The sequence below is a fragment of the Lagenorhynchus albirostris genome, chromosome 6 (genome assembly GCF_949774975.1).
Source record: "Lagenorhynchus albirostris chromosome 6, mLagAlb1.1, whole genome shotgun sequence".
Classification (NCBI taxonomy): domain Eukaryota; kingdom Metazoa; phylum Chordata; class Mammalia; order Artiodactyla; family Delphinidae; genus Lagenorhynchus; species Lagenorhynchus albirostris.
Genome location: NC_083100.1, coordinates 51,352,774 through 51,379,970, shown reverse-complemented (window position 1 = coordinate 51,379,970; position 27,197 = coordinate 51,352,774). Strand labels below are relative to the sequence as shown.

The following is a 27,197-nucleotide window of genomic DNA, read 5'->3' as shown; positions in this document are numbered from 1 at the left end:
TAACACCTCTATCATGTCACATAATTACCATTTTTTTTTGTGGTAAGTACATTTAAGATCTACTTGATTAGTAACTTGCAAATATATAGTACAGCATTATTAACTATAATCACCATTCTATATATTAGGTCCCCAGAACTTATTCATCTTTAACTAGACGTTTGTACCCTTTGATCAATACGTCTAGTTTTTAAAGTCCTTTCCCATGTGTTTGTTTGGTTCTCACAAATCTCAATATATATCGATATATATAACAATATATTATATATTAACTATATACATAAACTATAGAGAGTGAGAAGTGTGGTTCAGTTATCTTTGTTAAACAGAGAAAATGTAAAATGTTTATATGTTCTGTAACAGTGGTCAGCAGACTATGGCCCAGAGGCCAAATCTGACCCACCACCTGCTTTTGAAAATAAAGTTTTATTGGAAGACAGCCCTGCTCATTCATTTATGTATTGCCTATGGCTGCTTTTGTTGTGCAATGGCAGAACTGAGTAGTGACAGAGACCATTAGGCTCACAAAGCTTTAAAACATTTACTATCTGGCCTCTTAATGAAAAAAAAAATTTCTAATCCTGTTCTACAGCAATTTTTCCTTAAGAACCATATTTAAATAATTAATTTAAAACTTTTTCCAACTTTATGATGTCAAAATTAATAGTGTCCAATACATGGCAGATACATTTTCTATGGGAACTCTGCATACCACAAGAAGTGAACTATGGAATTTCACAGCATTTAATGCTACTATTTTATAATGTAGGAAACAGCATATCAAGATATGCATGTTAATAATAAAATAATTAGGGGAATTTTTTTTTTTTTTTTTTTCTGTACGCGGGCCTCTCACTGTTGTGGCCTCCCCCGTTGCGGAGCACAGGCTCCGGACGTGCAGGCTCTGCGGCCATGGCTCACGGGCCCAGCCGCTCCGCGGCATGTGGGATCCTCCCGGACTGGGGCACGAACACCGCATCCCCTGCATCGGCAGGCGGACTCTCAACCACTGCGCCACCAGGGAAGCCCATTTAGGGGAATTTTGATTTATTGATATTGATGTGACTTTACTGAACCAGAGAAGTTCAGAAAAAGTCTCCTCTTAAAAGTGAAACTAATACAGTTCTAATTTAGTATGGTGTGCAAGTCCATTCCTATCAATATTTCAGCTTAGCTTGCGTGTAGCTAGCTCTTAACAGAAGCAATTATCAAATGATTCTTATAGTCTTAAAATAAACACTAAGGCTGATTTAACCTTACTTTTGAACATCATTTCCTACTACGGAGTTTTACACTTGAGCACAAATATCTGGCTCTTTCTTTAGAAACATCATCTTCAGACAAGATGCGCTCTAATTCTATGATATGTAATGTAAAAATGTATCAATAGATTCTCACCAGTTGAACATACAAATGAACTAAATACAGATTCTCTGGAAGGCATACATAACTTCAAATTATTGCCTACCTCTTGTCTTTCTACTCTTAAGATATATAACTTTGGAGAAATGGGAAAAACCAGACTCCCGTTTATTACTGCTAGAAATTTGAGGGTAATTTATTTCAGAACATAAAATAAAGAACTGGTGTAGATAAATGAAACACAAATGTATAGTAAAGTTAGAAGTTGTTTTTAAAAATGAAACTACAACATTTCAGGGGCTTCCCTGGTGGCGCAGTGGTTGAGAATCTGCCTGCCAATGCGGGAACACGGGTTCGAGCCCTGGTCTGGGAGGATCCCACATGCCGCGGAGCAACCAGGCCCGTGAGCCACAGCCACTGAGCGTGCGCGTCTGGAGCCTGTGCTCCGCAACGCGGGGCCGCGACAGTGAGAGGCCCGCGCACCGCGATGAAGAGTGGCCCCCGCTCGCCGCAACTGGAGAAAGCCCTCGCACAGAAACGAAGACCCAACACAGCCAAAAATAAATAAACAAATTTAAATTTAAAAAAAAAATGAAACTACAACATTTTAACTGTCAGAATGCTTTCCTTTGGGGTTTTATTTTGATGTATTTCAGCTATCGAAAAATAATGGGATCTTTCCCTTAAAGACCCAAAACTCAACATCTTTCTAAAAAGAAATGCAACCAACTTTCAAGTGTCTTTTCATGGCTATACTATACTTCTTGTGGGTCTTATCAGTAGCAGTTATATTCAAGTGCTTATGGGTAGGCATCTATTCCAAAAACTTATTTCATAATATATCTTCTGAGCATTACCTTTATTTACCCATTTTCCATTGTAACTTATAGCTTAATTAAACTAAATTAAGCTGCTTCCCTGGTGGTCCAGTGGTAAAGAATCTGCCTTACAATGCAGGGGACATGGGTTTGATCCCTGGTCAGGGAACTAAGATCCCACATGCCACGGGGCAACTAAGCCCGCGCACCACAATTACTGAGCTCGCGTGCCTCAACGAGAGAGCCTGCATGCTGCAAACTACAGAGCCCATGCACCCTGGAGCCTCTGCACCGCTGCTAGAGAAAAGAAAACCTACACACCACAACTAGAGAGAAGCCCGTGCACCACGACGAAGAGCCCGTGCACCGCAAAAAAAAAAAAAAAAAAAAAAAATCCCACATGCCTCTACGAAGATCCTGCGTGCCACAACTAAGACCCGATGCAGCCAAAAAACAAACAAATTAAAAACATTGATGATCTACTAAATTCAAGGAATGAATACAGTTTGAAAGAAAATCTTATTTAACATTCTCTATTAGTTTGGGGCTAGATACTCTTCCCTCAAGGACTGGTCAACTGTGACAAAGTTGAATAGAGCCAAGATTAAACAAATTCTATTCTGTTTGTTCATTTTCCATTCCTGCTTATACCTCAGTGGTTTCAATAGCTTTCTAGCTGGTTTCCTTTAAGAAGAAACATAATGTCATAATAGACATAAAAGTTCAATTGCTAAATACTCAGTGAATGTTAGTTCCCTTTCTTTCTTATCTTACTTCTTTACCTTTCCCCTCTCCGTCAGGATTTCCCAAGTCAAAATCACTCTCCTCACCCTTGCCAGAAAATTTTTTTCCTTTTTTAATAACAGTGTTTTTAAAGCTGGTTGATGTTGGTTCTACAGCAAAAGGGAAAGAAAGTGTGAACAGGAATCTCTCACTGCTTCTCCAGGCAAAAAAGTTCCCCTTTGATTCATTTTCTGACCTTACTTGCTTTTCAACATTTTTTTTAAGTGACATTTTAAAGCACTTGCCTGTACCACTAAGATGATAACAACCTTATACTGAAGTTCCTCATTATGACCCTCATTAGTTTGTAAGTTTCTGGGTATCAGAAACTAACTCTTAGTACTCAATTCCTATCTGGGTCAAGTAAATCTCCTTGTACAAAAGCATGACACAACTATTAATTGAATTTAAAAAAAGTGTACATGGATTGAATGATTCTTACTTTAAGTATATTTAAAATTTTATATAATTTGTCAGTAACAAGGGCACTCCAGTCAAAAAATTAAATTTGCAGTAAGTTTTATAAATGTATTACTTTTATTTGCAAAGTTTAATTCACTAGAAATAACTTTATTTAGCAATAAATATTTCTAAAATTATATGTCTATTCATATATATATATGTATGTATATACACACACACACACACATACATGCACATAGATGAACTGGGTTTTTCACTGAGATTTTCATATTATAAATCAACTTTGTAAAATGAAAAGTTTTGTTAAAAAGATTAGTAGTATCAAAAGTTGTTTTGATCAAGCCAAATTGACAGCTAAGTCACTTTTATATTGATAGCTGAGTCAAGTTTGTCTGATGGAGAAACCAGGAATTCTAAAAAAATTACAGACTTTGGCAGTCACATTTAAGTACTTTGCAGTTAAAAGCAGCAATGGTTTATTTAACAAGTTGCTCGGAATCAAGTGGAACTTACTGTTTTGGTGTTTTGCCTGACTTTTTTTCCATTTACAAGTGAATCAATGCCCCGTAGATAGAAATAGTTTTTTAAATACAGCCAAAATGAAATGGCTAATTTCACCAATATATTTTATTAACTGGAATGATAGTACTCTTTAATGGCATTTGTCTGACACCAGGTTTGTGTATTTCTTCACACATTCTGTTAAATGAACACCTGCCAAAGCAAATATCTGACTGATATTTATACCAGACTGTTTCTACGTAGGAACACTATGTTACACTGCTTGCTTACTTGAAGGAATACAGAAGATTAGAAGTTGTGAATGTTGAATACAAACTTTGGTTTCTTTTTTTTGAAATGCTAACTCAAAGTAGAATTTTCAAAACTGAAATTTACTGACAATAAAAGGTACTCACAAACCAGAATCTAAATAACTCCCCCCAAATTGTTCAAATCTTTAATCAATCCTCGATACTAATTTTTATCAAACATCAAGCAATTTTTTTCAAAAGAAAGTTTCTAAAAATATTGACTCAATACAACAATAGAACACCAAAATAGTCTAGGTGTGAATCTTTTTTGATTCACTTGAGTACTGCTTGCATTATGAGGCTTTGTGGTTTATACGAAGGGTCTCTGATGATCAAGTTCATTGTTTTTAAGGTTGAGGAGACTCAAGCGCAAGCCTGAACAGAGAAAAGAGAGCAGAGCCAAGGTCAGCTTTTCTCCTGTTTCTACCTGGTGCCTCCAGAATTCCTCCAAGGAGCCCTAGGAGCTACTGGTGGGGCTGTAGAAGGGCTAAGCAGGCAGGACCCCTCACTTTTCCCTCACACACTGCACTCTCTTTAATAAGGGTTATTCTGCTGCACCTCTTTTACATATTTGAAATTCTAGGTAAGAATTAGTTTGAAGAAAAAACTCTGTCCCTAAAAAGCAAATCTGAAAACCACTGTATTACCTTGTGCACCATAAGGAAGAGGGGGAATATCAGACCCAAATTTGAAATGACGTCCCTGTTAGTAGCCAGCATGAGAAACACTTAGAAATTGCATTCCAAAATAAGGGAAAAGGGATCCTGAATGTAGTTTTTTTGTACAAGTAAAGCCCTATTTTATTATTTTTTTTCTTGTACATCGGTTGTTGACTTAGTGTTTCTAGAAATTTGAATTGTACAAAAATGAACAATGAATAAACAAAGTTTGGTAGAGAAACTTCCAATGTGTTTCAGAATGCAAGAACAGGTGAGGCTTACAGAAAAGCATAAGAATAAACTAGTTAACAGAAATCAGAACAATGGAAAGTTAAATGACAGTAAGAGCACAATATGGACTAAAAGACTCAGGAAGAGCTTTCTGGAAAAGAGGCACTCAAGTAAGAGTAGAAGATAAGGGAGATGGCATTCCTGGTGGCAAGAACAACAGAGATGAAGGGGGGGAAAAATCATGTTTATTGAAGAGAAAGAAGATACAACCAAACGGAGAGGACTGTTTGTGTCAGTGGGATATGAGCTTGAATTGGTAAAATGGGGTTTTATTGAAGAAGCCCCTGGAAGGTAACTGAGGACTGTACATTTAAAGTATGCATAAGGGCAATATGGTACTACCTTTGGTACTCAACAGAAGATGTGCTTTAGTGCTAGCAGGCTGGCAGTGCATTTTGAACATTCAAGGAAGTTTCTTTTATTGTGTTAAATTACTGGTGGTGGAAAAAATGTAGGTGGTACTTCAAAAGATGCTAGATTGTTTTTAGAGATTTAAAATCACATATGCAATAGTAGACACACATGGACATTTTATACTGCTCTCACAACTCTGTTGTCTGGAAAAAAAAAAGCTTAGGAAGTGTACACCATGACCTAATCCATATATTTCATGTCATATTTATGTAATATGCATAATTTAAAATTTCTGTCATTCCTTTTAAATAATTTGTAAAATAAATTAAGAAATTTTGCTTAATGATAAGCGCTATGTGTTTGAGAAATGATATTCGAAATAAACTTGTTTCTCGTAGAGTAGAAATACTATTGGATATAGTAGAAAAACAAGATAATTACTATTACTAGATAATTAAAACTGAAGATAATTAAAACTGAAGAAACAACTTCCCTTAAAAAGATTTGAATTAAATGACCCTGGAGAAGTGTTCTTTTCCATTTATAGCTTTTATTTCTGTTTCTTCATTATGCAAGACATGGAGACAAAATTTTACCTAGCATAAATGAATAATATAAAGGAAGAATCAATGGACTAGAAATATCCTTCCAAGGTCAATCCAATGAATGGTCCCTATATTGTATGACTATTAATTTTTAGGCAGAAGCAGATAAACCATCATTTTTTATAAGCAACACATCTGTTATATAGGTTAAAATCAATCTCAAATGAAAATTATCCTACAAAAATATTTTTAACTTCTAAATATATTTATTCAATCTCCAGTGTCTTTGGACCACCCAACTGAATGTTAAATGTTTCCATTCTTCTTTTCTTTTTCTTTTACCAAGTCCACTATGGAGGTGTGTGGCTATGCATGCATGTGCCATGGTTCTCCTTTGCTAAAGTCTGATATGGAGAAAATTATTTTTCTAAGGAGAAAAAAAAATTCCTTCTTGGGAATTACCTGGTTTTGCTGGATACTTTGATATTCTTATTGAGGGGTGTGCATGGGAAGTCCATCAAAGGGTATGTTTGAGTGAGAATAGTGGTAACTGGACAGTTTTCTAAAATGAATGGCTTCTATAATGCAGTGTTTTAGTTTTTCTTAGAAGGCAAGCTTGGAAAGAGAGCGGAATTGCATTTAAATAAAACCGTGTTAAGAAAGGGAGGGGAGAAGGGTGATGAGATGGCTAGTTTCAGATAAGAGCATAATTTTGAAGAGTACTGATACGCCAGATAACAATGTTGATTATAATCTTCTCCTTGGTAGTCCTCCTCCATTTTCCAGCCTTGTAAATCTTAGTAAAATTGACTTCACCCGCTCTGGTATTGTGTGGGTGGACCTGCCTTGAGGATGGGTGTTGGGGAAAGAGCAGAGGCTTCTTGATGTAATAACTTCTGGATGGCTCACAAGCATAGGGACACATTCACAGACATGCACACACGCAGACCTGTGCATACATGCACACAAATGTATATCGCCATGTAAAAAGCACCTGTCAGCTTAAGCCATTTCCACACTAACCGGGCAAGGTCGGTTCAGGTAAAACTTACACTGGTTTTGAATCACTGTGATTGTACTCATGGTAGAAAATAGAACTTTAAGAGCATTCATAAACTAATTTGGCCCTTTGATAAATCTTTGGAAATGGATAGAAAATTCAGAACTTTTGGTACTTCCAGGGCCACACAGCCTGTGATTATAATCATTCAGAAATTTTCCATCATTTTTCTTGTTTTCTTTTGCTGGAGGTTATTTTGTACTTTGGGGATATTAAGAATCAAAACTATGCATTCATATGGATAAAGGACTTCATTCTAATTCGTATTCATAACTCAAGAAACTCCATGTCAGAGTTGTTGAATTACTGCTTTTCATCATGTCTCCCTCTGCACAGTTTAGTGGATTGGATGTTCTCTAAGACCTATTCTAGTTCAGAAAATATTAGTTGTTATAGGACCTCTTAGTATTATGTGTAGATGCTAATATCCAGTGGCATAAAAAGGATTCTGCTGGTAAGGAAGAAGATGGAGCAGTGATGGTTTGGCAGGTAACCAACAGTATAGGTCACCAAGGCAAATCTGAATTTTTGTTGACTAAAACATAATTTCCTCTAATATTAAGTAGTTAGTTCTATAACAGTATGTAATTTAGCCTGCCTTCTGATTCAGGGATAGGATTTTTTTCTATAAACATTGATTTTTTGTTTCTGAGGCTCTTAACATTGTTAGAACAGGGAAAGCACACATCAATGCATGTGAAATTATTAACATAATTTTTATTGAGTATTCTGAACTAAGAGAAGGAGATAGCTCGTTTGCACATTTCCCCTTTTCTACATCATTCTTAGGGCACATGTTAGAGGTTCTCCATGTACACGGTTGCTGGCTCCTTCTCCTTTATATTAGCTGTTCACATTACCCATGGCCAAAACCTCAGTTTCCTGTGTTCCCTTCCTCCTTCCAGTTTCCCACCTTTTAAAACATATCCATATCCTTGGAGCCCTATTTGTACTTACGTGATAATGGTTTTATATGGGCTAGATTAACTGTGCTAATATTTACTTTGCTAATGTGTTGGACCTCTAAGGTAATTTAAGGCTTTAATCGTTTCAAAAGTTCAACCCCTTTAAAAAGCTCTTCAGGAATGCTGCCAGTTTACACATCTTGATGGAATGGCCATTTTGGCTTCCCTATCACACTCACAGAAGCAGGTGGCTACAAGAAACGTTGGTTGGCCTGTATGACTCTACTGTCTGGAGTCTGTTCATTATGTCAGCCTGATCTCTCATCTTACGCCATCTCTCATTCCCTCATCAAACTCACATTGCAAATTGCTGGTTTCTGCAGCCATTTTCTCCACCCTGTTTCCTGTGTCATCTTGAGTGATTCATATGTGACTTCAATATTTATAGAGATGCCCCACCCAACACCCTGAACTCATTATTTCTTGACCTCCTCTGCTGCTCAGGCCTTTTAACTCCTTTGGATCTCAGTGATCTACTACCAGTGCTATACCCCAGTGCTACCTTGTCTTCCCCAGAAACTCCTCATCTCTCTTAATTACATTTCATAATCATACTGTCTTAATCTGAGTTCCTGCTTCTTCCAACTATCCCTCTTCTTTACTTCTGGCAAACTAACTCTTTGGCTTCATAAAGAATCTAAAACCTTAGGAAAACAGCAAAGATTCAAGTCTCTGAGCCCCTCTATGACCCTGCTTCTTTATCCTCTGCCCTACCTCTTCCATCCAGTCTGCATTCTGTGGTTTATCTCACCAACTAATGTCTCTACTATCATCACACTCAAGCTCTGAGCTCCTCTCCTGGAGGAATCTAAACTTTTGTCTCCTGAAATTCCACACCTACGTACCTAAGCCTGCCAAATAAAGTTATATCATTGCCATCAGCATTGTAAAGTGGTTAAGAGCATGGACTCTGGAGCCTGACCACCAAAGCTCAGTTCCTGGCTCCTCCACTTACTAGCTGGGTGCTCTTAGCAAAACAGCGTGACCACTTTGTGCCTCATTTTCTTCATCTGTAAGAAGGTAATAATAACTGAACACATCTCATAGAGATGCTATGATGAATAAATGAGCTAATACTTATAAGGTGCTTAGAGAGGTATGTAACTGTTAAATAAACAAGTATTCTACTTCTCCCTTGTAGTTTTTATTCCATTTTTAATAACAGCTATTTCAAAACTTCACTCTCTTTAATTCTCCAAAAAGCTCACTCTCCATCACTTCAACAGATGATCTGTCCTCATTCTCAGAGTACATATAGGACAGTAGGTGTGAATTCCTTTAAATTATCTTACCCTAGAAATTTAACTACATTGGTGCATTTATATCTCTTTCCAATCTAAAAGAAAGAAATCACCTGCTAAAATTAAGTTTCCTCCCTTCAAATACCTAACCTTTTCTGTGTATATTTAACCTTTCTCTGTCTACTTGTTCCTTTCTTTAACCAGTAAACATGTGTTAATTCCCATGCATTCCCCTCAAAAAATAACCAAAAATCCTTCTTCAACTCTACATTTCCTTTTAGCTATTTTCCTATCTTCGTCTTTCTCTTCATCAGATGCCTACATTTCCTGTTTCTACCTTTACCTCTTTCATGACTATGTTACTCAGAAATGATAGTAATTGTAAGAAGGTCTAATATTAAAATCAAGTGGGAATAAACTTCAAGGGATCAAAACTTTAGAACTTGGCTTTTTCCCAACCTTAACCAGACATAGATATTCATGATCTTGAATGCTCGTATATTTATATAACGGCTTTCCTGCTCTTTTGTTCTACCATAACGAATTAATTGTTATCATTTGACTACCCCTGCTATTTCCTGTTTCCCTCTTCTAAAAAGAATTAGCCCTACAGACTCCCACTACAATCAAGGCTTCACTCTTCACCATTCCACCACAATTACTGTCAAGGTCAGCAATAACATCTCGATTTCCAAATCCAGAGGTCAATTCTCAGTGTTCATCTTAATCAACTTCTCAGGAAGTTGGTAGAATTTACCATTTCCTCTTCTTTAAAACCTTTTTTTTTTCAGTTGCCTTCTGGATACCACTTTCAGTTCTCTTCCTACCTTGCTAGTTGATCTCTCTTAGCCTCCTCTGATGGATGCTTCTCAATTATCTGCCTCTAAAATGTGAAGTACCCCAAGACACTATCCTTAGATAGCTCTTCTTAACATTCTTCACCAATTCCCCCATGGTGGCCCCAGCTAATTTTTGAGCTTTAGATACCACCTATATGCTGATGACTCCTAAACTTATGTGCTAGTCCACATTTTCCCCTTGAACTCTATACTCATATATCCAAATGCTTACTCAATATATACACTTAGATGTCTAACAGGCTTTTCAAACTTAACACACTGAACAAACTTTTATTTCTCCCAGAACTCCTCCACCTTTAATCTTCTTCATTTCAGTCAGAGACAGTGTATGAACTTAATAGTTTATACTGGTAAAAGAATGAAAGCCGGTGAAGGAGACTGGGAAGTAGTAAAATGTAAGATCAAGAAAGAAATGTGAGGCATAATCAATCCTGACAAGAGCTATAAAGATACCTATAAAATTAGAGCTGAAAGGATCCACTAGACTTGACATTTTATAAGTCATTGATGACTACTGCCTTAATAGGCTTAGAATAGCTTACTTGGAAAATAGGAGGAAGGCTGACCAGAATCATATAGAAAAAATGGCTGTCTGATATTAATGATGCCAAACACACACACACACACGCACACACACACACCCTTACAATATTTAAGCCAAACTTTCATTCAGAGTTCCACCTTTGTACTGTAATTTCTCTCTCTTTTTTTTTTTTTTTGATGTGGACCATTTTAAAAGTCTTTTTTGAATTTGTTACAATATTGCTTCTGTTTTACGTTTTGGTTTTTCAGCCACGAGGCACGTGGGATCTTAGCTCCCCGACCGGGGATTGAACCCATACCCCCTGCACTGGAAGGCAAAGTCTTAACCACTGGACCGCCAGGGAAGTCCCTGTATTGTATTTCTGACTGCTTGGGGCTACATCTCTTATATGTATTATAAGTACCTCATATCTAATATGTCCAATAATGAACTCAATTCCTTTCTTCTCTGTTCTCCTTACTTTCAAACAAATTAATGCCTAATCATTCTAAATTCTCTATCATGTTGAATGACACCAATACCTATCCATTACCTAAAGTACAAAGCAAACCTGGGGATCATTCTATTTCCTCCTCCCCACCCACTTCTAATCTGTCAAATCTGATTGCAGCCCTTATCTCCACTGGTCTAACTCAAGTTTTTATAAACCTCCGTCCTCCAACCCCTGCCACCAAACTAATAAGCCTCCTACCTGGTTCCCTTGCCTGAGGCTTTCCCATGCCCTATTCTTTCAACTGTATAGTTACAGTTATCTTTCAGTAAAGCACTTTAGTTAAAAAGTGCTGCTTCCAACTTCACACTGGCAGTAATACACTCCCTTAAAATAGCACACCAAGGCCTTTAAAATTTGGCTCTCACCTACCATTTCAACCTCAGTCTATGACAGTTCCTCACTTGCCTTAACATAATCAAACTGAAAAATACACTGCATGGGGTCAGACACATACTTCCCACACTTCTATATCTGGAATACCTAGAGCTTTCAAAGTTCAAATAAGTTTTTATCCTTAAATTGTAAATACAATTATTAAGATTTTTAAAAGTTTGAAAAATAAAAGAAAAAAATTTAGCCATAATATTGTCATTTAATAGAACATCTTTGTTTCCCTCCTAACGTTCCTCTCTGAAAATACATATTTGTAAACATATAATTTTGCTTAAGATTCTCACATATTTTATTTAGCTATTCCTTGTTATGTTGCAGAAAAGAAATATCAAAAATTATAAAATTTATTTTGATAAAAAGAAATAAATGGGGCTTCCCTGGTGGCGCAGTGGCTGAGAGTCCGCCTGCCGATGCAGGGGACACGGGTTCGTGCCCTGATCCGCGAAGATCCCACATGCCGCGGAGCGGCTGGGCCCGTGAGCCATGGCCGCTGAGCCTGCGCGTTCAGAGCCTGTGCTCCGCAACGGGAGAGGCCACAACAGTGAGAGGCCCGCATACCACACAAAAAAAAAAGAAATGAAAGAAAAAAGAGGAAAAAAACAAGGGTGGGGACAGAATCGAGCCATGAATAAAGTTTAAGATGCATTCCATGATGACCTACTCATCCACCATGAGTGAGCCACACATTTGGCTTTCAATTTTCTAGCTGCCAATGTGAAAAGAGAAACTCTGTCAGTTATCTAACTCCCAGTGCCCGTGAGATTAACCAAAAATGTCCTGGTAATTTTAACTCTTCTTGGAACAAATATTGTGAAAAGATATTTCTCCTGAAGGGAATACAGGGGCGATATACTTAACAACCTGTGGGAAGATTCTTTATTGGAGATGGTACATCTCATTTCATGTCACTGCTCAAATCAAGAATCAGTATAGGCAGATGCCATTGCACAAATCATAGAGTAATTCTGTAAAAACCATCTTCTTGGAAATCATTTGATACTATCAAGGCACCCAGCTCTTTGCTGGTCTGCTTTAAATCATGAGTAAATATAATATATTGAAATACTCACATATCATATATGTTAGTCACAGTAGTGACTGAAGTTTATCCTTTAGAAAAACTTTCTGAATATTGTTTCTCTTCAAGATAGAGTTTAAAATAGTTCTTAGGTGAAATCTTAAAACGTCATGTCCCATACTGGGCAGTTGAAGCTTGCTTGGAAGACCAGATTTTAGGTTGAGAAGCAAAAACTCCCTCTTTTTGATCAGGAACATTGTTCCCTTTGAGAAAGTCCTCTGAGTGCAAGAATGTGGCTGGGCCAGGGATGTTACAGTCTTGGGCTTTTGCATCTAATAAAGAACAGAATGTTATCCTAGAAGGACTCAAACATAACCTGAATAACATACTTGTTTGCAGAGATTCTCACTGTCTCCAACCTTGAGTCCTCTCCAGAAATATGCATAGGTGGAGCTACAGATTTTGGGCCAGAAGTATCAACTTTACTTCTGTAATATTACATGCTAGTAAGAAACCTGAATACTCAAATCTTTGTTTTTACATTCTCTGAGTTTTTCAGAAGATTTGGTGAGATAAAAACAATTTTTCTACCTTTGCCTTTGTGTTTGCAGGACTGTTGAGTTATGGATTCTCGTCCCTCAATAATTCTGTCACTAAGATGGCTGACCTTAGGCAGGCTTCTTAAAATTTCTGAGCTTAGTTCTCCTCCCTTGTGAAATGAGGGAGTCTTAGTAGGTAATCGCCTCCCTTGAATTCCTTCTGCCCATCAGCTGTAAGTGGAGAATCCCCTCAGTTTGATGACAGTAAGTGGTTGCTAATGTTTCTCTAACAGCGGACCTGGAGTATCTAAGACAGTCACACATCTTGGCTAAGAGCATGGGCTTTGCAGGGGAAAAGTCCTGGTTCTACTCTGCCCCTTACTAGTATGTGGCCTGGGGCAAGTATTAACCTCTCTGAAGCTCAGTTTCCCTTCTGTAAAGTGAAAGTAATATAAGCTCTTATAGAGTTGTACTAAATGAGACAGTATAAATCCAGGTATAAATACTGTGTCTGGAACAAAGCAAGTGCTCAATCAAAACTGTCCGTTTTTAATATCATTACCCTGGATCCACTGAAATAATCGCTCTTCTAACAGCATTTCTCCAAGTTGAATATCAGCACTAGTGTAATTACAGTGTTTAAAGGTTTTAATTACAGTGTTTAAAGGTTTTGAGGTGCCAACTTGAGTTGACTTGTTTTAGAAAAAAATTGGAAAGACGTAGGCTCAGGGAAATTTTTAAAAATTAAGCAAAACAACCTGTGTGCTGACCTTTACCCTGTAGTTCTTTTATTTAATAACCGTCTGTTAGCAAACACCACTTTAAGCTGTTTGATTAGTCCTAATGTAATCCAGGCCAAATATGCTACCTAACAGCAATAATAAACTTTTTCGCCTCAAAGAAATTTTAATGGCATTTGCTTTACTTTTCTGTTTGTTTTGAAACAAGATTGTGAAGAAGTTCTTAGTTTGGGGTTCCCATCAATAGATGTTTAGTCCTTTTAACTTTTGATCATATGTAGATTATATTTCAATACAACTAAGTACAATAAAATCATTCTTAGATAGCAGAGATAAGCTTTGAAGGCTAAGTACTTATTTTATAATTTTAAAGCAATTGTTTACCCACAAAAGAAAAGGAAAAAAATTCCCCCAAATGTGGGAAACCGGAGTTCTTTGCTGTGCTCTTAACTACAGCAGGAAATACGTGTTTGTTTATTATGACCCTAGTGCTTCCATAGCCAGATTAACATTCAAACACAGAGTTTTTATTCCTCTTAACCAACAATTGTCACCCTGACTGTGGAAACTGATAATTTGCAGGGAGTTCGAGAAGAATACTTGTATAATTAAATCCACTAGAGCCTGGCTTGTACCCACAACTTGGCGATAAATTCTTCGTGAACAGAGAACACTTCTAAGAGTAGGTCCCCCTACAGGGTGTATTAATTAACATGCGGTAATGTGCTGGGTCAACCTTTGTCAAACATGACTTTCAAGGACTATCAAATTTTATAGCAAAAGAGTTCAGAATTACCATTATATGTTAAGGAAGTCTCCTTGTTGATTCTAGGTTTTTCCTCATTCATGAGATGTGAGCCTCAACTGATTTGTAACCGGTTGTGAAAGAGTAATCACTTGTATTGCTGCTAGAAAGTTCTCTGCAGGATAAAAGGTGAGTAATATATTTTATAGATAGATAAATAAGACTCTACACTGATGCTTAAGTCCTGAATACCTGCATGTTAAAACCCCAAATTTATCAAGCCATTGTAGAGACATATTAATTCAATTTTAAAAGTTCTTAGGGGGCTTCCCTGGTGGCGCAGTGGTTGAGAGTCCGCCTGCCGATGCAGGGAACACGGGTTCGTGCCCCAATCTGGGAGGATCCCACATGCCATGGAGCGGCTGGGCCCGTGAGCCATGGCCGCTGGGCCTGCGCGTCCGGAGTCTATGCCCCGCAACAGGAGAGGCCACAACAGTGAGAGGCCCGTGTACCGCAAAAAAAAAAAAAAAAGTTCTTAGGAACTAGCTTATTATTTTCTGTCTCTATAGCTGTTATTTCCTTCAATATTTTATTATTGGATTAACTCTCATAGAACTTCACTTATTTTAAAAGCAATTTTAAAGGATTGCTTACTGAATTTATACACTTTATTTTCTTAATACACAACTTTCTAAAAATTGCTTATAATCATTATTTGTTTGCCAAAATGATTTAATCAGAGGAAAGAGATTATTAAGTGGATACATCTTATAGCTTCTGAATTAAGGGAGACACAAAGGGGGATTTAAAACTGTCACTAAGTTCTAAGGGATCTACTGGCCCTGCCCACCAATACAGTGCTGGTGGAAATTGAGTGTCCTTGTTTTGACGGCCTACCTGCTCAATCTTGTACTTTTTGGTTAGTGATGGTAAGGAAAGTTGGTGGAGCTGAATGTAAAGAATAGCCAAAAATGGTTTAGCAGAATCCTGTCTGAATCTGGCAGAAACCCTGCTTTCTCCCCATTTTGTCCACCCTCAAACTTGCCAAGCCTTGTTCACTTTGGCTTTATTTTAAAAATGCATTTCTGGTGAGTGAGGAAAGGTTTTGTACTGTGTTTTCAATGACTCACCCAAAATAACTCCATTGAACTTGTAAACGGTCCTGTACTGAATGCAGATTGTGTTTGTTCTGAGATGGGCATGAAGGGGCTGCAGAATGGAGATTAGAGAGGGGAAATGTGGTGGGATAGGCTAGTGCAGTTTATATTTATTCAGGTTCAGGAACACATCAGAATTACTTTTTAAAAAGACACTGTGTGTGCGTGTGTGTGTGTGTGTGTGTGTGTGGTGTGTTTTAAAAAAAACATTTATGAGGTCTGTACCCTTTAAAGCTTTTAAAGATACATCGTATTACATAGATACATGGTTCATCTAGTTACCAACCCTTTTTCTGATCCTCATAAAATGTGGAAGGGGAGATTTACATGTAAATATATAATTCCAAATATATGCATAGTGAAATCATTTTTTTACAGTTCTAAATGCCTTCAAATAGGAAGAATCATATAGGCAACATAAGAGCTAGAAATTAATCTTAAATTAGGAAAAAAACGTGTATCAATAAATTGATCATATAAAAGTAGTGTTAAAACTCGAAAATGCAATAATGACTCCCTCTTGTTTTGTTGTGTACCGCAGAAAAACGTTTTATATCAAGTGGCATAGATTGAGCATCTGATATCAATAAATATACCTTTTCCAAAGCTTTTATGATTCAAAATATCAGAGACCTTTAAAAACAATATTTTAGGGCAGGACTGAAAAGAAAATGAAGAAAAGGACTGATCTAAACATGAGCATTAAAGCTTCACAGATGAATTAAAAACATTTTGGCTTTCCCATGTGTTACTATGTCCAGTTATAAGGATTTCAAAACCTCCTTTGAGTTGTTTCATGAATTTATGAAACAGACCAAATAAAGCTTATTCTGTTATATAATCTTGCTTCACCCATTGTTGATGAAGAATAGATGAGCCATTCTTACCTGTTGCTCAGAAACACCAGAGAATTGAGCCACTGAAAAGAAAACAAGCAGGCTAACAACGTTTTACCATGGAAAGGGTAAATTTAGCACTATGTGGCAAACTGAAGAAATTGTGATCTGGGAACGGTGAAATGAATGATAAATGACAAGTTTTAGCATGCACAAAATCAGAAAGTATGTAAACTTACCCAGATTATGTAAATAATTTGCAAGGCAAAGTTCCAATGGTATTAACACCTGCTTCTTCCGATGTGTACCTGGGAGAATGAAGGAAATCAAAATAGATGGTTTTGCTATGTTAATGCTTACTTATGAGGACAATGAACTAGTATAATAAGAGTTTTTGCTAATGTGGAAAAACCCAAAAGTATAGGTAATAGGTTTATAGACCTTAAATATTTAATTTTATTACTTTAAAATATACACAATAACCAGAAATATTTTAATGGTTAATAATGACAAAGAAACATATCAAAAAATCAGTCTAAGTCAGACTAACCACCTTTCCTCATAGTTCAATTACATGATTTGTAAATAAACCTTTGAAAGTTTTTGAAGAATTCATTCATTCAGTAACATTTCCCTTTTATCCTCTTTTATCCTATTGTAAATCATCCCACTGGTATCCCTGGAAATGTTAACAGTTATGTTGAGGGGGCCCAAAACATTACATGTCGAAATGAATTTTAGAAATGCTGGGTTAAGCAAAGTTAAACAGTTTTATTTAAAAAAAATAAATCTTGAAAACTTCGCAAGTCTTTAACATTCACTGCCACTGGGATTGCCTTGGGGGAGGTGAAAATATGCAGAGTTTACCAAACTTACTTTATACAGAATTCTTTCCTCCAGGCAATTCTATTATTAAGACAAAAGGGATCTGGGAGGTGTAAGGTAAATAGAATGGCAGATTAAATAAAAAGTGTAGCATTTTATATTTCAATTTGGTAAACTGCAGCACTATACCACTCTCTGATCAGATTCCTAATTACTAAGATTTTGATGCACAAAATAAAATTTTTAATTATGTAAATACTAAAGAAACAATACCTTAACTAGAACCAAAATGCCTTAGCTTACCTAGTAGTAAATCTTGTTTTGTAATTTGGAGGCATGTGTTAAGGCCTAGAAAAGCAAAAAATAAGTAATTAATTAAACTGAGCATAATGTTTCACTTTTGATATATGCTTTTACCATTTAAAATTGCCTAATTTAACTAGTCTGTTTTCTGTCCTAGCCTGAATTTATGCCATTTAAAAAATTCAGCTGCATAAGCATGAAGACAGATGCCATTTACTATAAGAATAATACCCCCATATAAAATTAACTGATTTTTGTCTGCTGCGATATAATAATGCCAAGAGCTATACTGAGCAACCACTTTATTTCATATAATCCTCGCATCACCTTGGGAAGGTAGTTATCATGATTGCAACTTCACAGATGAGGAATGTGATATCCAGAGATATTAGCTGTCTTACCCTAGGCCATACAACTAGAAAGAGACAGAAACTGATTTCAAACTTCAGTCTGACACCAAAGACCCTACTGTTCCCACTACATCATGCTGGATGGGATTATCCACATCTAACATAAATGTATTTCTTCCTCCACCTTGTAGGCTTTAGTAACTCAGACATTATTCTTTATGTAGAACTTCTGCAACGTTGATTGGCAGTAGGTCTACAATACAGTACTTGTTTAGAAAAAAAAATCCTTGCAGAAGCAAGCAAACAACTAGACTCTCCTCAGGTGTAGTATGGCATTCATTTCTGAATAAATTAAATACCTTGGGCAGTTTTCTAAAATCTCAAAGTTGAGGATACAATTAAAACCCCTTACTTTTCAAAATAGCTTGCTGTTTCAAGGATTTCCTTCTTTATTAGTTCTGTATCCTCAACGTTTTACATTAAAATTATCATGTAGAAGAAAACATATGATTGTGCTATTGGTGATTCAAGAATTGCTGTACTCTATTCTAATGTTACCTGCTGGCAATTTTTCCCACTTTCTTTATCATTTGACTTGGTGGTTTGGTTTTTAAATATAAAATGTGGTTCATTATTCTCAAAAATTCTTTATTGTCTTAAAGTATTTAAACAACAAAACTAAGTAAAAGGTAATAGGCCATAGAGAAACAACATAAAGCAAGTAAATATTTTATCCATTTGACAGTCCATTCTGAAGGATGTAAAGCATAGAAAATTTACCTCAAGAGAACTCAATGTTCCTTGTGGGATTAGCACTGTACTAAAAGTGTAAGGTGTGCAAGAAGAATATAGAATAATGTTCTTTAGTCTCCATTTGCAGTCTGCCTAGGAAGTCAAACATACCCTCAGAAGCCAGTCATATTATTTACTGCACAGTTCAGTCCCAAAATAAATGAGACAGGCATTCAGTTATATACCAGGGAATTGTGGAAAAGATGTGACCAGAGGTGGTGGAAAGATGTAGTCCAGGAAAAGTTCTGGATCAGCTGGATCTTGAAGATCATTAAGGTATTGGACAGAAAGAACAGGAATGAAATGAGAGGCTAGGATAGAGAGTTAGCAACAGCATGTGGAAATGATGGAACTGGGTAGGGTGGGGTCCATCAGGGCCCTGCATGAAACTGAAGACAGTATACTTTGTTCTGTGTGGCTTCTGACCAGCCCTTTCAGTGCTTTCTCTCCAGGTACCTCCCTCACTTGCTTTCCTGCTCACCTTTCCTACAGGCAGCTAGACACTGGCCTATTTTGAAGGACCATTAAACTGTTAGCTGCATTTTGCTATAGGACTCTTGAAGGCTGCAAAGCTTTTCAGATTCAAAGAAAAAATTTTTTAAGATTCAAAGAAAAAATAGTGAAATGGCAAGGCAATGAGATACCAGTATCCCTGTTCTAGCTCCCTCTCATATTTCACAGTATAAGGCCCAGAATGATATTATGATGGTTCTGGGAAGTTTGTCTGGATCTTGGATATGATGTTGAATAGGATTTTATAGTCTTTCTGCTAATAAGATTTTAAAAATAACAAAAGGGACTGCTCAAACTCATTTTTAAAATGTTCTAAACCTTTACATCATTTGTATCTTGTAGCACCAAAATCCAAGCAAGTATTTCTACTTTTTCCCAGCTGTTCCTTGCTCTATTTTCCTTCACCTCTCTATGTCTAATTTCAATGTGGAATTTCCAAATTAAATCTTTCATACATAACACGACCACAATAAATAACTTTCTTAAGCGTGAAAGGAGCACTCCACGAAGCTTAGTCTTTTCCAGTTCTGATATTTTGACAAGAAATACCAATTACGCGCCTCTTTCTCCCATCTTTCTCCACCATTTCTTGGACAGAATTCTTTGGACTCCTCGAAGAATAACTTCCAGCGAGCCCAAGCAGACACTCAGTTTGGACGCAGTGAAGAAGGGCGTTGAGTGAAACTTGGCCTTTCCACATTCCTTCTGTTTTTGGGGTGAGAGGAGAAGTTAATAAGCAAAGATTACTAACCAACAAGGAACCAAATTTCGCCTGCTCCCCCGGCCGCGGCGGGGTACCGGGGATAGGGGACAGAGGGAGGGTGGCAGGGGACAGAGGGCGGGGGACAGGGGTCGGGCCTTTCCACTCTGCGCTCGCCGCGCCCCGCCCCGCGCGCCCCCGGCCGGAAGGGGGCGTGGAACGCCGCTGAGGGAGGGGCGCGCTGACGCGCGGCGGCCGGCCAGGCCCCTGGCGCGTCCGGCTGAGGCGGGAGGAGGGGCGGGGGCCGAGGGGAGGGCGGGGCGGGGCGGGGGCCGAGGGGAGGGCGGGGCGGGGCGGGGGCCGAGGGGAGGGCGGGGCGGGGGCCGAGGGGAGGGCGGGGCGGGGAGCCGGGACTGGGGCCGTCCGGCGCTCGGCTCCCAGCCGCGCTCGCTCCAGCCGCTCGCGCTCCCGCGCCGCGCCCGGCCGGCTTCATGTGAAACGCTGGCCCTCCGCCCCCTCCCTCCCCTTCCTTCCCTCCCTTCCTCCCTCCCGTCCCCTCCTCCTCCTCCTCCTCCCCCCGCGCCTGCTCCAGCTCCCCGGGGCCCCCAGCCCGGCCGGGCGCTGACCGCAGGGGCTGGGGTCCCAGCCGCCGCCTTGTCTCTCACAGGCTCCGGTTGGGGTTGCGGAGCCCCCGGTGCAGCCATGGACCGGCCCCTGGTGGCGTCGGCGGAGGCGGAGGAGGAACTGGAGTGGCAAGTGGCGAGTCGCAGGAGGAAGGCCTGGGCCAAGTGCCGCGGCTCCTGGCAGGCGTCGGAGACGGAGGACCTGTCCACAGAAGCTACGACGCAGGACGAGGACGAGGACGACGAGGAAGACCTCTCTGGAGCGAAGCTGCCGGCGGCCGCGGGGAGAGGTCCGTGCGCCCCGCGGGGCAGCGGCGGGCGGGGAGCTCAGGGAAGTTCGGGCGGGCGGGGAAAAGTCTCGTGCGCTTTGGGCGACTGCTGTGAGTTCTGGAAGATCGTCCTGGGCTCGAGAGGCCGAGGGGAGAGGGGACACTTCCGACCTTTAAACGTGCGTGCTTGGTAAGGCGTCTCCAGCGTCGAGACACCCAGGTGCTATCATTTCCCTTCAGATGGTCTCTAAGCCGTGTTGCTTAGGCTGCATTTTGCCCCCAGTAGATTTTCCTACCTGGGGGTATCCAGGGTGACCCCACGGTAGGAGTCCTCCTGGGGTCGGTAACGAGCTGTCCCCTCGCTCTGCCCCGCAGGAAACGTGCCCAACGAGAAGATCGCGATATGGCTCAAGGACTGCCGGTGAGTCCTCGGTTGCGCCGCTCGCGTCCCGGGGAAAGATCAGCGCTGATGGGACGCCTGGGCGGAGTGACTCGGGCCGCCGTCCTTGCGGGTCCCTTGGACCTCGTAAGCCATAAACCGGAAAGTGAGCCGGCGGATAGCTTCCTCCTTTAAGCGATTAGAAATGGAAGTGCTGTGACCGCCGATTATTTGGTGACCATGTTGACTTCACAGTTATTAGGACTTCAGCTCCGGTGCGTGATGTTAGCATCAGAGATCAGAAACCTGAAACAGATAATCATGCCATGTTATTATGCTTGCCCTGTTTCTATTTGAAAGGATTGTCACATTTCACACAGTATTTTATTTTGCTTTTGTTTTGACATGTGTATATCTGGCAGAAGAATCATTTTCCTTTCAAATGTGTTTTAGATGAATGTAATTTACTTAACTACACTAACCGGGCTTTAACTTTATGTTGGTGCCTTAATTCTGTTTGGAGAACTGTTAAAACTAGCTAACTCCTTTGTTCTAGCTTACTTCTTGGACATGAATTTGTCAGATGGCCCTGGAATTCACAGAAGGGAAATAGAGCTTTGAAGACATTCAGGCTGCATAAATCTGTTTAATTACATGCTTTGGTAGCTGGTACAGAAATGTTTGATAAAGTACAGAGGAGATTAATCGTATCTTACTACAGTAAAATGTACTTATTTCATATTTTAATTATTTTTTCCAACTTATTTGCTACTTATAAAATCTCACATGAAGAATGTTGGCTTTTTAACTTTTGTTAAGATGTTTGCTTCTGTACATATTTTTTGCCATCTCAATTTGGGCTTTTCTTAATCTTTTGTCCAAGTACCAGAGTTTGAGAAGTCTTTTCTGGTGGGGAGAGAGAAATGATTCTTATATATGCCAGTTTATTTTTCTTTCTTAAAGACATAAAATATTGGCCATTACTCTGTTGCTATCCTGTTTTGGTGAATTGCCTGGAGCCTTACTGAACACTCTTTATTATAGAGCTCTTTAACCTTTATTGAGGATGTCATAGACCCTTCTGAGATATGATGAAATATATGGACCTTTTCTCTAAAGATGCACAAAAAAATGTTTAAGAGCAAGAGAAGAATCATGTTATGTTTATTTTATGGTGTACGGGAGTTAAGATTATATAAGAGTTATATCAAGTAGACAGTAAATAAGTGCATCTTTTAAGATAAATGCAGTGGGCAAATGTTAACATTCACCAAGACACAAGATCTCTGAAAATTCCAGGAGTTTTGTTGCTAATCTTGATTTATGTAGGCAGATTCTATAGTCTGTTGCGGATTTCCTACATAGGTTTCTTTCTTGTTCCCTACAGCTTCACCTATTCTGTACGAAAGGGACATTCATTTGTACTCTGGAGAGCTAGAACAAAGTCTTTTATTGTTAGCTTTATTATCACAGATTTGACTGCTAGGATATATGCAAGTTTTTTTTTTCTATAACAATTTAGGGTCCTTCCCAGAGTCAGGCATCTGTCTACTTTGTATATTATGTACAGATGATCTGAAGACAGCATCCGCCCCCAACCCCCCTGATAAGTTCTCAAATATTCTTTGTTTTCTTATTGCTTTCCATATCCTGAATAAAGATACCATGTTGTTTTTCCTTAAAGGGAGTCTTTATTTTGGTAATTTTTTTTTTTTTTTGTGGCTAAGCTGAAACAAATTGCTTGAATAAGTAGCATCTAAGAAGGGATAGAGTTTTTGATAAGATTTTTAAGAGGGCAATTATAAGAGTGAGAGACTTGTTTTTGAAGGAGAATGCCAGTTATATTCTGCTCATTTGCCATTTTCTGTTGGTGCCCAGGCCAGTTGAGACATTTACAGAAGGAGTAATGCAATGTTTTGTCCTACGAAAGTAACCGCCAGGGAAGAGGAATGACTTTTTTGAGGGCATAAAGTATAGTTTTATTAAAATATATGCAAAAACTTCGAGGTTTTATTATCTTTATGGTCATGGCTTATTCTTTTTCATTTCAAAAGCACTTTTAAAGAACTGCCATTGCTTGTATATTTGTTTTAACATTTAACATTTAAGTGGCATTTCAGTAATATTTCTTTGAAACTGATATTTTTATGATTGATCCCATTTCTGATGTGAATTTATAACAGGTATAAATTGTTGCTGACGAAAGGCTTATAACACAAAGTAGAACTTTCATAATGAAACAACCTGTTTCTTTCTTAACTTAGTTTTGAGAAAGAAATGAAAAACATTTTGCATTAAAAAGATTTCTAAGTTATCTGTGTTTGAACAACAAGAATGTGAAAGAATTTTAGTAATGGCTAGTTCTTAGGGTTGATTCTCAAGCCAACTTTTTAGTAATTTTCTTTTCAGAGTTAAATGAAGAATACATGTATTTTTTTTAGTTTAAAAGCCTAAAATTCCAAACTTCTCCATTGTATCAGAAAAGATAATAGTTGGGGTAAGGGAGGCATTGAGTGGTGCTCTAAAATGCTTGATGGGATTTGAGAAAACTGTTGAACCTTATTTCTAACTATACTCTGACTTTTTAATTTTATTGAGATAAAGATTTGTTTTTTCTTAATTCTCTTTCCTGTTTCTAGGGAAGGGATTGAGGGGAGCAGACATTTTCTTAAGGCCTGTTGTCATTCTCTTTTCTTTTTCTGTTTTTGTAAAGAAAATGCCAATTCATATCATTTGTAATTGCCATTCTTGCTCTTAATTGCTGGCAGATCAGACGTGTGATTAAATCATTCCTGGTGATCTGACTTGATGATAGGTATTTGCTTAGTAGGATATTACTTATGTAATTCACTTGCATTCCATGTGCATTTGGGAGGAAAATTCACCTGTGATTAGAAGCTTGCTTAGCTATAACCCTTTAAAGTGTAAGGCTGTGCAGTGACAGCTTTCCAGACAGCTTTTCAAGACTAAGGTTTATATGTTTGTGTGGTTTCAGTACCCCTTTGGGAGCCTCACTGGATGAGCAAAGCAGTAGTACACTCAAGGGTAAGAGAAAGTTGCCTTTCTAAATCTGTTCTTTATGAGGGTCCTACTTTATATGTCCTCTGAGTGAAAGAGTGTGTGTGTGTATAAATTATAAAAGTGATGTTCATGTTTATAAAGTATGGTGTTTTAAGATAAAAGCCTAAAGGGAGAAACCTTGTCATGAACCATAAAACAGTGATGAGTTTAAACAAATTACCAAACCTTTCCACAATATGAAACTCGTTTCTTTTTATTGTCCAATTAGATATTATAAAGACTAATTAAATACATAAATATGATATGTAAACATAGGGAAAATATATGTTGAGTGAATCAGGTGAGCTTTAGTGTAGCATTTAGTGTAGCATTTCTTTGCTTACATTAACTGAGATTGCCACACCTGTGCAAGGCAAAATTCTGAAGTTCAAAGTACAACAAGAATGTGCAGGTAGTGGCAAGGCATATGAAAAACATTTATAGTATCAGGAAAATCTAGCTTGAGCTCCTGACTTAATATAAGGGGGTAAAAGGAATGATTGTGCTGGGATCTGGTTTTCCATGAAACTGTTGGGTAAGATACATTATCTAACTGAACATCTTAGAGGCTTATTAAGTATAAAGTAGCCTGTAGATTGGGGCTTCTAATAACTTTACCTGGCTGCAAATCATGGTTTCCTTTACGATAAAGTGAAAACTTATATTTCCTTCCTGAAATTATATAATCAGAATAACCTGTGAGTACATTCAGGTCTGAAATGCTTTACTGTGTCTTATATTTTGCTTGGTCAGTTTGTTTTAATTAAAACAGTGATTTTCTGTGGGGGTCAGAAAGAACAGAATACCAGCATGAATCTTCTAATGTTTCTTTCAGGTGTGCTTGTGAGAAATGGAGGAAGTTTTGAGGATGATTTGTCCTTGGGAGCTGAAGGTATGTTTGGAAGAACTGTACCTTCATATAGTTTTAAAATTAAAAAAAATAAAAGAGAGAGAGAGAAAGTCATGTGTTTTCATGTTTATGATCCTCAAAGCTAAATTTAAAGTTCTTGAAAGTGGCTCAGACACATTTTACAGAACCTTTTATGTGTTAATAATCTAGTAAGAGCCTATAGGAGACCTGTAGGAATGGCTCTGGAAAACCATTGTGCAATGTCCAAAGGTCTTCCTTGGACTCTGTAGCTTACAGGAACTATTTGGGGGCAAACAATGGTCATATAACTGAGGGAAGAATTGTCTCTCAAAAGGAAGGAAACTTAAATATTTATATGTGAGAAAACTAAAGTGAAGCTTATTTTAGTGTGAGGTAGCCTTATGTCAGACTTAACAGCTGCAGCTTGTCTTTCTCTTTGCATTCAAGTGTCTCCTGTCTTTCCCGCTTCCTCTTTTTCCAGATTTTTAGAAGACTAAAGGACAAAGACAAAATAGAGTTACGAGAAGTTAATTAGAAAGCATTATGCTGATGTCTGTTCAAGGCTGCATTAGGATTTTAAGTGTATTGTGCAATGTTTAAATTTTCACAGATTATATAATCTTTTCCTGTGGATTCATAATAAAGCTTTCCACAACATAAAATTAAGAATTTTTTTATTGTTTTACTGGTATTTTAAAATTATTGGTAACTGTATAGCTGGGTTATTAATGTGTGCTTTTTTAAAAAAATTAATTTATTTATTTATTTTTGGCTGCGTTGGGTCTTCATTGCTGTGCGTGGGCTTTCTCTAGTTGCAGCGAGTGGGGGGCTACCCTTCATGCGGAGCGCGGGCTTCTCATCGCGGTGGCTTCTCTTGTTGCAGAGCACAGGCTCTAGGCGCGTCGGCTTCAGTAGTTGTGCACACGGGCTCAGTAGTTGTGGCTCACAGGCTTTAGAGCACAGTCTCCGTAGTTGTGGCACACAGGCTTAGTTGCTTCACGGCATGTGGAATCTTCCTGGACCAGGGCTCAAACCCGTGTCGCCTACAGTGGCAGGCAGATTCTTAACCACTGTGCCACCAGGGAAGTCCCAATGTGTGCTTTTTATTAAAAAAAAGAATTAAGGATTTTATTAAATCTTTTTGAATTGTAAGTTGATGAATAGTGAATTTATCCACTGAATTTAATATCCTTGGTCTTTTGCAGTTTGAAGTCAATCTGTATGATAAGAATACTTATTTAGAGCCTTCTAACATTGAAAACTCTAGAATGTGTATATGTTAGTTTTTTTATTTCTGTTAATATGCTTTTAAGGATTAAACTCTATAAAATAAACTCAAACTTACTGCTTCCCAATCAGGATAGTTGAACATACTGTTAACCCCTTATTAAAATTCATTTTATTGTTATTGTAAATAGCACTTTTGATATCTGCCTTAGTAGTTTCACAATATAGAATTCTTTTTAAAAACTTCATTTTTTTAGAGCAGTTTTGTTCACAGAAAAATTGAGGGGAAGGTACAGAGATTTCCAACATACTTTCTGCCCCACACGTGCACAGCCTCCCCCATTGTCAACATCCCTCACCAGAATAGTACATTTGTTACAATTGATGAAACTAGGATAAGGCATCATAGTTACCCAAAGTCCATAGTGTATGCTAGGGTTTACTCTTGGTCCTATACATTCTATGGGTTTAGACAAATGTGTAATGACACGTATCCATCATTATGCTATCATATAGCGTATTTTCACTGCCCTAAAAATCCTCCGTGCTCTGCCTGTTCATCCATAGTGAATGATTTTATTGGAAGCCAGACCCAAAAAGGAAGTCTCAGAGAAGAGTGGAGCTATTATGTTGTTTTACTGAAAATT

At 38.2% G+C, this 27,197-nt stretch overlaps 1 protein-coding gene across 4 annotated transcripts in view; it reads left to right on the top strand.

Annotated features, from left to right (window-relative positions):
* Positions 1-20,541: 20,541 nt before the first annotated feature.
* ITPRID2 (ITPR interacting domain containing 2) overlaps positions 20,542-27,197 on the top strand; it is a 39,017-nt gene continuing 32,361 nt past the window's right edge. Inside the window, exons 1-4 of one of the 4 annotated variants that reach the window (XM_060152523.1) lie at positions 20,542-21,034; positions 21,389-21,434; positions 24,388-24,437; positions 25,288-25,344. In XM_060152523.1, the coding sequence (XP_060008506.1) occupies positions 20,824-21,034; positions 21,389-21,434; positions 24,388-24,437; positions 25,288-25,344 (364 nt within the window). In that variant the 5' untranslated portion in view covers positions 20,542-20,823. The remainder of the gene's footprint in view (positions 21,035-21,388; positions 21,435-24,387; positions 24,438-25,287; positions 25,345-27,197) is intronic. The other 3 variants (XM_060152522.1, XM_060152520.1, XM_060152521.1) reach the window with 3 other exon arrangements.